The sequence below is a fragment of the Daktulosphaira vitifoliae genome, unplaced genomic scaffold (genome assembly GCF_025091365.1).
Source record: "Daktulosphaira vitifoliae isolate Bord-2020 unplaced genomic scaffold, ASM2509136v1 Scaffold_3, whole genome shotgun sequence".
Taxonomy (NCBI): Eukaryota; Metazoa; Arthropoda; class Insecta; order Hemiptera; family Phylloxeridae; genus Daktulosphaira; species Daktulosphaira vitifoliae.
Window position 1 is genome coordinate 13009845 of NW_026099574.1, and position 14253 is coordinate 13024097.

Here is a 14253-nt window from a genome sequence, read left to right on the forward strand (position 1 = left end):
TCATAGGCATTTAGAAAAATAAATTACTTTGAAAACTTACTATGTGAGTTCACACAACAAAATAATAAACACTATTAATCATAATTACTTTTATATTTATCATGCAACAGTTAGCTGTACATCCAGCTAATATGTAGCACATTTAATACCCAACTAAAGAGAAATACATAAAAAATTGTCCAATACAAAAAAATAACGGCGGAAGTTTCTAGCAACACAAATAACCGAATGACATACGTTTTTATCATAACCGTTCCAGAAAAAATAAAATCACTACTTTGCAATAAAATGTATTACACATATGGTTTGTATTAAACATTATATACCTTCGCAATATGCCCTGTTTGATAATAAAAAATTTTTATTAAATAATTTTTTTGTATTACAAAAAAATTGTGTGAAACGCTACAAGCATAGCTTTTCCGTCTACTTTTCATCATATCCCTATTTTAAAACAGCCAATACACAATAAATAAATACACATAATGTAAAAGGATAAAGAAATAACATCCAACAGGCAACCCAAAATACAAATTTTAATTTATACGCACACTCATACAAATGTACTACACATTCTAAAAGTGTGCGTACATTTATTTTCAGGTTAAAAAAAGTCAACTAATAATCAGCAAAATTGATTTTCTCGTTAATATACGAAATAATAAATAAAATAGTTTTAACCTGTATAATAATAATTAGCAAGTGAGTATATGTGCTCATGTAATCATACATTTATTATAAGATATATTTTGTTCGTTACATGCAATAATAGTTTTAATAATGTAAGGTTTTTTTAGGCTGCATTTCACTAGAACATTTCTTACAAACAACTCCGCCACCGAAAAAAAAACAATAATAATAAATAGAAAAATACTCTAATAGAATATGTTGCACAGTCTTATGTTATAAACCAATCAAATAAGTCTAACGTAGAAATTAAAATACTCAACTGATACCAATATTACCACTGAGGTATAGCGACACATTTCCATATTAATCGTGTTGTTTGAATTATTTACAAATATCTTTAATCACCCTTTCATTCTAGAGACTAATAATATATTTTTAATGTAAATATGAAGTCAACACATATTTTCTAATTATATACGTAATGATGCATGTGTATCATGTTCAAATAAAATTTAACGATACTCGTGAAAGCAAATATTTTAAAAATGTTTTGATTAACTAATTAATTAATATTGTATTTAAAATAAACTTGTGATAAAATTGTAGTTTTCAACAAAATAATTATAAAAAAAATAATAATAACCCATTTAAGTACAAATAGATAAATTTCCGCCTAAATTTAAACTATACATCTAAAAAAAAAAAAACAACAACAACAAAAAATCACAGGACTCAAAGACTGTGCAAAAACAAAAAGTGTTAATTAATAATAATTAGCGCTCTACATTTTTTTTTAAGTATTATGTGTAACCGATTAGTATCAAATGTCCAGAACATTCCGAATAATCAGAATAAGTTGTTAATATACTGCATTAATATTATAAAAGGTAAGTACAAATATTAATTTGTAACCGCATGTAAAAATACAAATCTGATTAACAAGACACTGATTTCTCAGTGCGTCTACTACATAAGGTTATAAGCGGTGATGTCAAGAATAAAAAAGGCTGGCCATGCCATTCGTAATGTATGTTTTTTTTTTTAGGTACTTAAAAAACTCACGTTAAATCTCCCTTTTTTCAGGTTTTTTTGTAATCCGTTACACACATACGAATTTTTTCTAAAACGAATTTCAAGAAGGACGCTTGGAATTAATTTTTATACGTATAACACAGAATAATGAAAAACGAAAGGAACGCGTACACGAATTGAGAAAAAAAATCACTTGGTAGACCGAAATGTGTAACATTCAAAACAATCGAACCAACACGAAAATAAGAACAAATAGGATATCATAAGGAATATTTTGTGATAATACTATATGAATCATCATTTACCTCATTGACTGCTCCTGCCTGAAAAAGAAATACCAACACCAGTTCAACTAATTCTCATTTATAGGGACACCTTTTCAATAATATTACAAATATACACCAATTATGAACCTTAATTTAAAATATTTATAAGTAACTGACACGAAGTAGCAAATATAAACAATTGTATAATGAGCTACTGGAATCATTTGATAATATTAGTCATTATTATTTGTTAATCGATTTTATCAAAGAGAATTATACAAAAAATATCTAATTAATTATATAAATAATTAAAATTTACCTGTAACCTGTAGTTACTATCTGCAGCTTGGGCTGCCAGGAATGGATCATAATATACTCCACTGAAACATACATTACTGTTGATAAAAAAAAAAAATGTATTCATAATAACAGTTTTATTTATGCTAATCCTTATTTGATATGTAATTTAAAGAAAATCGTATTCTTTTCTACTGTAAATGTATTAAAACCTGTAGCTTCTCAAAGATGAAGCAGATTAATTTTTAAGAATCTTACATAGCTAAATGGATTATGGCTTTTATATTATATTGCGATTCAAGAGGGGTAAAATCATATAATATTAAAACAACTAGAATTATCTAAAAAAACAATTTGAAAAAAAAAAATTCAATCTTTATTAATTGAATAATTTTATTTATAAATCAATATAGTTAAAAATATTCTAAAAATAATAATTGTGGATAAAATCTGAATTAATCTGGATTAAAAGTTTGAAAAATTTTAAGGCAAACTTACGGGGCATAAGTACCAGGAGCTGCATTTATTGCTTGTAGTTGGTTAGGTGTAACAGCAATACTTGTAGCAGGTAACCTAGCAGCATTGAATCCAGAAGCATTTGCTGAAGAAAACCCTCCATTTGAAGCCGCGGCAACTGCGGCCATGGCTGCTGCATTTCGAACGGCATTAGCAGCTGCAACAGCACGACCACGCTGTATTGCTGCTCCTCTTAAAGCAGCAGCAGCAGCTAAATACAAAAATTCAATAATTTTTTGTTTTACTCATAAATAATTTACAATAATTCATTTTGATAGTCATGCTTTGAAAGTAAATAATCTACTTATTTAAGAATTATGTTTTTAAGTAGTTTTTTGCTGATATAAAATATTAAACATTCAGTGAGAATAAGAAAAATCTTGAAATTTTATTTTTGGTTAATATTAAAATTATACAGTAATGGTTAGTATATTTCTTATATATGTATGTTTTTTTAAACATGCTTTGGTAAAATAAAATTAACTACCCATTCAATCACACAAAAAATCAGATTTAATTTTTAATAAGTCCAATCACCAAATATGTTAGTTCATGCTATGTCTAAAATAAAAATAAAAACACAATGATTACTTACCCTCAGGCCACTGAACACAAACTGCAAACCACAATAAGAACAAACCAAAGGTTAGCTAATACTCAATTAATATATGATATTTACATATTTTAATGCAATAAAAAGAAGCATAGTTAAATATATCAAAATATATATTGATAGAGAAAGCAGGCAAGATAAATAGAATAATATATTCTAATATATAGTGTAAATATATCTATTAATTCAAAAAGATGCAAAACGCAACTGCAATTTAATCATTAGCAATAAACAAGTAAACTCTAATTTATTTGATTACGTAAAAATGAACACAATTCAATGGATTCCCATGATATATAATAATTTAATTATATATTTAAAAAAAATTCAATTAATTAGATACGAAATATAATAAAGTATAATAATGAAACAAAACTGACTATATTTTTAATACATTAAAATTAACATCTAAAAAAGCATGCACTAATTTTGCAAATAGTCTCTCACCAAGATTTGGCAATACTCCATTCCTAGAGAGTAATACTATTGAAATCAACCAAAGACAAAACAGTATTTAAATACCATATAAAGAAACCACTAGGTGTTACAGTTTTGAGTATAAAATTTAAAAACTGTGCTTTAATCTACCTCAATGAAGTATGAATTAAATAATATAAATACATGAATAATGCCTACAATGCCAATAAGCCATTTTACTTTAAAAGACAACTATTGACTCTTTTGATCAATTAGGGAAATGTTAATTTTAATAGTTTTTTAAGTATCAAGATAAAATATTGATCAAGTATAAATATTGCCATATGAGTACTTTAAGCAAATAATAGTGAGAAGCTGTTTCAATGAATATATTATGCAAATAAATTTTATTATAGGGCTTTTTGCTTTTATGTTATTTGTTATTAAATTATCTTTTAATTAAATATAAAAAAATGTTTTCTTAACTAATTAAAATTTTATAATTTTTACTCACCATTTGGTAATTGTAATGGAGCAGCTACTTTTTTTGTCTGAACTCTAGCTGTAGCATTGTTCACCTATATTTTTAATAAATTAAATAAATATTAAAAAAATTAAATTAAAATTTTAAAATTAAGAATAAATTATCAATATACAATAATGATATAAAAATTACATTATTTACTAACTTAAAACTATGAAAACATGTTATACTTAATGATATCTTATAACTAGAAGACAATAATTAAGATACCGAAACAGCGATAGGAATATTATACATCTATGAATTTTTAAAAAATACAAATTTCTTAATTGTAATTTCATTATTCACAATTGTATTTCACTACTTGTACAACTAACAATAACAGATAATTATGATAATATAGCTATGATTATTTCAGTATGATGAGCTCTACACGAACATACTTACTCATCCTAAATGACACATAAAAACTGGATCAATATTTCAAGGAGTTCACAATCTGGATAAATTGACTGGTCAGCAAAGAAATATCAAAATATCTGATGATCACTTTGAAACATAAAAAAAGTAAGGCTTGACATGAGACCTCTAAATTGTTTTTGTAACCTACAATCAACATTTGCCTTCGGAAATAATTGGATAATCAGGATTTTTTTTTGAGTATATAAATAAAAATGTTAATCAATATAATATTTCTCAAATGTACATAGGAAATTCTACATTTTTGTATGTAGGGGAATTAATTAAGAGGATTGAGACAAGACAAATTATATTTACGCCAGGCCCATATTTGTGACTGAAGCATCATGCAAATTACCATTCAATATATTTTTGAGCATCTTGATACTTGGTAGAAGTAAAATATTATCACAATGATTGAAAATATTGAGAACGATTAATACTCTATAAAGAAATTTTATTCTGAAGTTAACTACACTAAGAACACATTAATCGAATAATGCTAGTGATATCAAACTCACTAGTAATTAAAACTTCAGAATCATTCGCAAAATTGAGTGCCAGAAAAATAAACCGTGAGAGACCTTTCCAAGAAAAAGAAAGAAATATGAAGCTTTTTAATGTTATAAATAAATTTCTAAAAACAAATTTTTTTTTCACACACAACCCATGTCCATTATGTATTGATCATATTTTCTTATTCGCATGCATACATTATAAATTATTTATTTACCATTTATTGAATTCAAGACAATTAAATTAATAAATTTGAAAGTAGTTAATGCAAAGAAGGATTTAAAATTGAAATAACATGATATAAATTTTTATGAAATTGCAAAATAAAAGAATTTTAATAGGGAAAATTATAATAAAATAAATATAACTGAACTACTTTTTGTATATACTAGCATAGATTTTAGAAAAAATTATTAAAGAAACACATTAAAAAATATTAAAAATAAAAAAGTAATTAAAAATTAGCTTTTTTTTAAAAAAAAAAATTTATACATATATTATAAATATGTATATAATTAAAAAAAAATTCTGACTTGACTTTTAAGTATTTCAAAAAAAAAGATAAATAAATCATTATCATTTAAATTACATATTTTTAATGTTAAAATATGATAAAAATACTAAGTTATTTTTTCATGAAGAAAATTAGTGGTTACATAATATTTAGCATAATTAATAAAAAATGAAATATTAGCCAATTGTTAAATAATATACAAGTGAATAAAATAGGCACGATATTAAAGCATTAAACCTAATTTAATTGACATAGTACATAATTAAATACAAATGAAATAGATAGTGTCTGCATTAAAAAAAAAAATACATAAATTTCAAATAAGGAATAGAAAATTTATTTCATACACAATATGATTAATAATTGAATGTAATTTATAGATTAATAAATTTTTGTTTTACAGTATCATTTTCATATATTATTTATAATTGAATGCAGACAAAGAATCTAGTACACATTACAATATAAAAAATAGTGTAATACTTATATCGCTTGAAGTGGCATAACCAAGCATTCAACTTTACCAAGACTTATGAAAATTATATTCAACATTTACATATAATGACACCCTGTTATAACTTCTAGTTTTTATAATATATCATTCAAGTACCATCAATACCAAACTAATTCAATATAATTTTAAGGTATAATGTAAATAATTATATAATGACAAATTTACATCTCACAAAAAAGTTGAGAAAAAAATACTACATACAATTTTAATTAAAATTCAAGTATTTTAATTGGTGCAGAAATACTAGATTTTTTTAATAATATGATATTGATGGTTCAGAATGAAACTGAAAACATCAAGCAATGTCAAAATTATGATTTTTACAATGGTTTAAAAATTTTAAGACTCTACATAGTGATTAGTCTTAACTCTATGTAGTATGTGTAAAATTATATAAATTTTAAGTAAAATTATGTTTATAATAATAATAATATATAGCATAAATATTTGCATGCAAACCTCTATTTTTCTGCCTTCAACAACTGTTCCGTGAAGATGTTCGCGAGCCTCATCAGCGTCAGCACTATTCCCAAACGTTACAAAACCGAATCCCTGCATGCAACACACACAACAAAACACATGCAAATAAACAAACTCAACAAAAATGAAATTATTATTTTTATTTCTAATAATAATTTTTAATTTTAAATATAAAATAACTTTTTATATCTTTGAAGAGTAATTTTTTTATTTTTTTTTAGTTTAATTTGTTTGGGTAAGCGAACATGACGTTCACAGTTATCTATAAATAATAGTATAAAGTATGTATAAATTCTAAGTTAGTTTAGCATTCATTACGTAGCGTTCACAAGATTGTGGAACTTAAAGCATTTACAGTTTTTATTAGCGTTATTGTGCTATTAATTATGTGTCAATAATTAACTAGTGTTACATATGTTGCGCTACTTATAGCTTTGTGTAAATATTCCTAAAATAATTTAAAAATGGAAATGGAATATGTATTGAAAAACAGGAATATGGAACTTAAATTATGTTATTTTTATTATTATATAAATATAAAATAAATATTAATTATTTTTACATATTTATTTAATTTAAATTAAAATTGTGTTTATTAAATTTAATTTCATATTTTTTTAGTTATAATTTTTTATGTATTTTATTAAAGAAATTTACTTCAGATAATAAAAAGTGATTTAATTATCATGAACCACTTGATTAATCGAAAAATGAAAATATTATTAATAATTTTATTATTCGAATCTTTTAATTCAATGTTTTTCTCAATGTGTCAATTATAAAAAATTTTAAGTTCATTTCTTATCATTATCTAATAAATAAGCTAATTAATTAGAGATATTTTCATTTGAAAAATTTAAGTTGACACCCTTATAAGATTATGGGATGAACGTGAAAAAAAACATTGAACTAAAAGAAGCTAATAAAAATAAATGTTATTAATATTATTCTATTTTTTTGATTAATTAAATGATTCTTTAAAAGTGAATCATCCTTTATATAGTGTTCAGTAAGTAAGGAAACAGGTTTCTATTGTTCTCATTGTTAATAACAATTTACCTGTTTTCTTAATTACTGAATACCCTAAATATATTTTTAAAAAAACCCAGATCTTTTATGAACAGAAAAAATGTTGACACCATTTTAATAATTTTTTTTAATTAATTTTATGTGGGCATAAACTTTTACAAACATTTTTTTGCTCAGTTATAATTTTATTTAACATAAGTTTTATTTTTTTATTCTAATTATTATTACAGTATATTCATAATTTTATTAAATAAGTTATTAAGTTGTCAAAAAAGCATAAAAGATTTTTTTATTAAATATTATGTTTTGAAAATATATGATACATTGTGATATTTATTACAAAATTTAAAACAATTATAAATTACCTTTGATCCTCGCTCATTAAAAATAATTTCAACATCTAATATTGGTCCAAATTGCTGAAAAATAATATTAAAGAAAATTGTTAATTCGTTGAAAGTTAAATTAATAAAGTATTTTACATTATATTATAAGTTTTACTCTATTCTAGATAATTTAACGTCTGTAATACAGCATTAAATTAATTGAACACAAATTACACACGATAAGTTTTGCTTGATATAATATTTAAAAAGATTGTATAACATATAAGTTAACATATTTACACAATATTCGACTATAACAAGCTATTAAATTAGAATTATTATTATTTAATTACAGTTTAGTAAGCAGTCTTTTAAAGAAATAAAACTTATACAAGCAATAAACTTATTATTGTAATAATTTTTTAAAAACTAAATATTAATTAATTACCCCAAACATAGCACGCAAGTCAGGCTCTCTAAATCTAAAAGGTATATTTGATACATGAAGTCTCTTTGACTGAATATTTTTGTCTTCACTAGATGAACAGGGGGACCCAGCGCCAACATTGGTAACATTTGTTGGTGAGGCTATAGATACTGACACTGGTGTAGTCAACACATTTGTGGCATTAGTACATTCCGACTAAACATTATAAAAGTAGATAAATAACAAGTGATCTCACTAATAAAAATTATAACAAATAACAATGGGCACACTAAAGCGTGAGTAAAAATGTTTAATAATATTATAGCTGTAAATGATATCTATAATAATTACCGGTTGTGATGTAGTCGTGACTGTAGTTGGTTGAGACTCTGACTTTATGAGCCCTGTAACTATTGGTTGATGCTGCAACTGCTGTTGCTGCTGTTGTTGTTGTTGTTGGTGTTGTTGCTGCTGCTGCTGCTGTTGTTGTTGCTGTTGATGGTGTTGTTGTGAGGCTGCAATAGATGCAATGAGACTAGCTGGTGGTGAATAAGCAGTTGGAGGTGGGGGAGGGTCACTTTCCACAGTTACTGATGGAAGAGATACTGGTGTAGGGGGTGCAGTGACCGTAGCAGGCATCAGGGTTGGAGGCTGAGGATTGGCCATTTTTAATGTCATTGCAGCCATTTGGGCAGGTTGTTGCATGGGAAATGCACCCGATGCAGCAGCCAGCGAGGCATAAGGATCTATACCACCTTGCACCATTTGCTGCAAACAAAAATATTTTTTATGAATTTACTATTTAATTTTGAATTACATTTTGTATTAAATAAAAACTACAACATTTTATGACTTAAACTTAAAAAAAAAATTGTTTTAGTTATAGTATTCAGAAATATATTTAACATATTAAATTTGTCATGTGTCCTGAACGTGTCATCGTAATTTATTATGTAAATCCAAAAAAAAAAAAAGCCGTCCCTTTTTTTAGTTGGTAAAAATGAAGAATGAGTTTTATAATAATGCATTATAAATAAAAATATAAGTGATTTTAAACGAATTTTTGTTTTTCTCCGCATACATCTATCAAGTTTAGCCTCATAAGTATGATGTAATTTTGAACATTTTCGGCGGTGAGCTCAGATTCCGTTTAACGTGCCTGTAAGTGGATCGATATTAAACAGACAAACTTAATGAAAGATATTACAGTAAATTTTTTAGAATAATTGGAGAAAAAAACGACTTTCAAAAATAAACTATACGCAATAATATCATCCGTTTTGCCCATTTTCGATAGGTTAGCCTACGAACATTTTAGAGATCAGAAGTAGATAACAGGCGAGTACAGAACTGGCTGAACAAGTGTAGAGAAACGGCGACCTTAAATGCCTATTCTGAACTCGCAGAGTAATAATTGTGCTATCACAATTCCGGTTTTTTTTTTCATCGTACGCCGGCGGCACATTAATTGTAGTTTTTCTCTGCTGTTTGATACACTTTAGGAAGCACCGGAGAGGTAATTGTCAGCTGTACGTTTTGCAGTACCAGCGAAATCAACTTCGAGTTATATTTAAGTAAAATAAGCGGGCGTTTCTCTAGCCGCGTGTCGACAGCCCGAAATTTCACCGAAAACACAGCCGTTGCATAATGGAATTTATTTAATTTTCTTTTAACTAACATACGGTTATTATATATTATTATTACACTCGGAGACGATTGCCATATACGATGACACAAAAACAAACGCACATACGCGTGTGCCGCGTAGAAAGCTATGCGCGTTTGTTGCTCGTGACGGCCGGGGAGGAGTACGTAAATTCGCACACGTTATTTACATAACGTTGTATTTTGTTTTCGATTATTAATAATAATGATCGTCCTATGACAACTTTGGTTACGATTGTTTTTCGATCGAACAGCATATATTTTCACAGCGCACGACTGCCGGGACGTGGGAAATATGTGGCGTAGAAACTAGAAAGGCGCACACGAGATGATTTTGTGTTTGTTTTTAAATAATATGTATGAACGCGATTTGTTCGAAGCACAACTCGTGCGTAAATCACGGAGAAAACAAACGAAGAGTGGCCAAGCTTCACGGTGGATCCATCAACTCCGGTCTAATGAGGATGTGCACTGAACACCACAATGTTGTATTGAAGCGGACGTCGATTTGGAGGACAGCCTGGAGGGGCGGAGGAAGGATGTGCCCATTGTTGTCGACATTAGAGTTTTGCTTCTCCTGGGTGATAAAATTAGGACGGAAAAAAAAATCACAATGAAAATACCCCCTTACTACACGAGCGGGTTTAAGTACACGATTCGTACATCACGCCACAGCACGTCCGCCAAGTGGTTACATCCAATGGTGTACAGAGGGAAAAAACCGTCACACACGTAGGAGATACTATATATTGCGGTGCGCGTACGGGGGAACAGGAGTGAATTATTTTAGAATTGAGTTAAATTGATGTCTATTGTGTCACCGACGCCGACGTTAACGACTAATTTACTATCGTTTGGGAATGACGTGCGGACAGACACAATAATACCACTGTGAATGTACACGCCCGTGTAAGTGAAGAGCTGGCAAAAGCTGCGGACGTTAAGATTTGTTGTAGTCGAGTTCTAAATTTAGACCGAATTTATAGTTCGCAAACTTCAAACCGACCAATTATTCGACGTGTCATTGTTTCAGCCTGTTCAACGTTGCCGGCTCTCCCAGCGGGACGAATAATAAAACATTTTTCTACGACATAATAACAGTTAAATAGTTTTCCCGTGCCCGACTTTCAAATAACCGACTAGCACACACAGTGAAAAAATATTATTCTAGAAGATTTTTCATTTTATTTTTGCTCGTTTTAGCCCCAACTACTTGGGGTCGGCTAAATGATTTTTTATAAAATAATTTTTAATCGAATACATATACATGTTTCATATTTAAATAGACAGTTTCGACCAATTTTAATAAAATTTATAACAACACAGAATATTTATTATAAACAATATTCAAGGATAACGTATGTGTATTTGTCTTGGAGTTGACGGAAATATTACCTAGTAGTTATTTTAAACCAAACCTGTTGAGATAACAAGACTTAATACAGAATAATAAAAATACAAAATTTTTAGTTTCAAAAACCTATCACACCGGTTCCGTGACCACCTCTGGGCCGCGGATTCAAAATTAATTCTCAAAGCAACCATCAATCCTTCGGCTATGGACACCGATGAGTTATAATACGTGCATAGAAATATCTCATAATATCTTATACCACTCCCATAGAATTTCACACTCGTTTTACTCGATTTTTTTTTTTTTTTTACATTCTACGAAAGTAATCACTTAATCGCTGCCTATTCGAAGTCATCTGAACAGAATAACCAAGCGAGAACAGATTACACAAAAACTAATAATCACGTACATGCAAATGGCGTAGATCAAAAAGTGGAAAATTAAACGTTTTTTTCGAAAGTGTATTTACGTGCATTTTTGAAAAATATTACAATAAAAGTAAAGTCTAAGCTAAAAGTAAAAAATGTTTTTGAACTTTTCATACGCTAATCTTAAGTAAATACACTTTTGAAATGACTTTCTCGTTTTCACACTAATTGTAATGTTTTGTTCAACAGTGTTAACGATGGAATCGAGTTTAGATAGATAAAAAAAAAACAAAAACTACGAAGGCGTTTAAAGTATTTTACATATTTTATCACTTCTCTCTGATGGACTTCGAACCGCATAGAATTCCCGACAAAGACTTGTCTATTAGAAATATTACATAATAACTCAGTGATAACTACTAAGTTTAACGTAAGACGAACGTTGGAACTGCCAAAGGTCATTGTGCCCGCGATAACAACCATTTACACGGAATTACTGTTGGCTACGCGACCTTTGATAACAATTCCGTTCTATTTTATATCTGTTTCATAACTTATGTAGGCCGTCATACTATGAAAAAATGACGACATCCAGAACAAATAGATCACGATAACTCATTTAAAGGGACCCCCGATGATCACAAGTTAAATGCGACGTGTGTTATGTTTAAAAGTAATTTGTTCTATAGAATAATTTTACTGGGAGTTTCATAGACAATAATTGTGTAACTTGGTTCATTACAACGAGCGAGTGTTTTTAGTAAAACCTAGACATTTTACAACCATTTTACAACAAATTTATTACTTTTTAATAGGCCAAGCTTTGAAGATCCGAGGAAGACTAGTAGAACCCCCCAAGGTAACTTAATAAACACTGTAGACACACGTTTGTCCGGTTTCCTTAAAATTCATAGCAACGCGTTTTGTTTTCGCGCGTGTATTCTAATTACCTGACATATTTTGAATTATTCGACAACATTAAAGAACTCCCACGCGTCTCACCGTTGTTATGTCGTCACCGAGAGCCTATGACTGACGTTAAGAATAATAGCACTACTTAAGGTCTGTGCTACCGATGGAGCCCACACTCGTTAAAAACCGACTGCAAAGAAAACCGGGGTAGTAGTAATAGTACACATCAGTAGTGAACCAACGCGATAGAGGACTACTTGATTTACCTACACATGTGGCAACGGTCGGGCGTCAGTAAATAGTAAACGCATATAAACACAAAATAAGCAATTATTTAGCGGCGGCGGCGGCACGCGGCCGTAAATTCTAAAAACTCAATTAAGTAAAACTATAAAACCGTATTAGCCGCTAAACCGATACTTTTTTGCGGTTTCGCGGTGTCGACAAGACGAAATTAAGGCGATACAAAACCAACGGCTATTTTCAAACTGTTGCTGCGGATTTCGTGTAGGGAAGCTTTTAGGTTTCCGTCAAACAATACATTTGTAGGGAACATCAACAGGTCAATAACACGTTGGGACAATTTGGTAGGCAAACGATGTCTGTTGCTATCTCACACCAGTGTTACTTCGCCCTCAAATGAGAAATTGAGCCTTGACCACAACGAGATAGGATACAATCATAGTGTTGCTGTGTAATTACACAGAGAATATGGGGAGAGGTACACGCACAAAGGGGAAACAGGCACATGCATGATATTTCATCAGCAGGCTCAAGGCGCGACCACAGCATAGCAACTAGACACGTCCTTGGCTCAATTAAGCAGTTTTCTCCGAATTAATCAGTTTTTTTTTTTTTTTAATATCATCATAAATACCTTTTCTAGAAATTCACTGGATTAACACTGAAAACAAACGAACCGGACACGAGCCGTAACTACAATACAAGTAGCGCACGGTTCGTGGACTATGACAGGAAGAAATTATTATGGCTCTGATACAACTAAGATGTTCAGAATACATTAACCACCGTGCAATGTAAATGCACAATTTATTTAATTTTTTTTTATATACTTGATTATCGTATCGTATAATTGCAATTCAAGAGAAAATAGACAGCGGTTCAATAACGAAACGAGTATGGTGTAGATGATTGTGATAATCATAATACAAATGATAATGAAATCATAATGAACGTAGTTGTATATTCTTTTTTTTTTTGTTAGTAATAATTTAGTTAATTCGTTTAATCATTAAGGTAGCCAAGATGTCTACCGAAGGTTGCGGTAAGTAATTTTTGCAACAGTGTTGCAGAGTTAACAGACAGCCTTGGGCGAGTAATTTGTGGTTTGATACTGCCGAATGACAAAGAGATGATGTTGTCGTATTTTTATTATCGATCCACATTTTCTGCGTTTACGGGGAGGGGGGGGGG

The 14253-nt window shown here is 29.0% G+C and overlaps 1 protein-coding gene across 9 annotated transcripts in view; it reads right to left on the bottom strand.

Moving 5' to 3' along the window:
- The window catches only part of LOC126902313 (RNA binding protein fox-1 homolog 3-like), a 30866-nt gene that overhangs the window by 4697 nt on the left and 11916 nt on the right, over positions 1–14253 (bottom strand). For 2 of the 9 annotated variants that reach the window (XM_050679432.1, XM_050679439.1), the window contains exons 2-11: positions 8872–9288; positions 8542–8736; positions 8133–8186; positions 6718–6810; positions 4286–4349; positions 3802–3837; positions 3337–3357; positions 2724–2952; positions 2248–2323; positions 1968–1985 (exon numbers count right to left, since the gene is read on the bottom strand). In XM_050679432.1, the coding sequence (XP_050535389.1) occupies positions 1968–1985; positions 2248–2323; positions 2724–2952; positions 3337–3357; positions 3802–3837; positions 4286–4349; positions 6718–6810; positions 8133–8186; positions 8542–8736; positions 8872–9288 (1203 nt within the window). The remainder of the gene's footprint in view (positions 1–1967; positions 1986–2247; positions 2324–2723; positions 2953–3336; positions 3358–3801; positions 3838–4285; positions 4350–6717; positions 6811–8132; positions 8187–8541; positions 8737–8871; positions 9289–14253) is intronic. The other 7 variants (XM_050679433.1, XM_050679435.1, XM_050679437.1 and 4 more) reach the window with 7 other exon arrangements.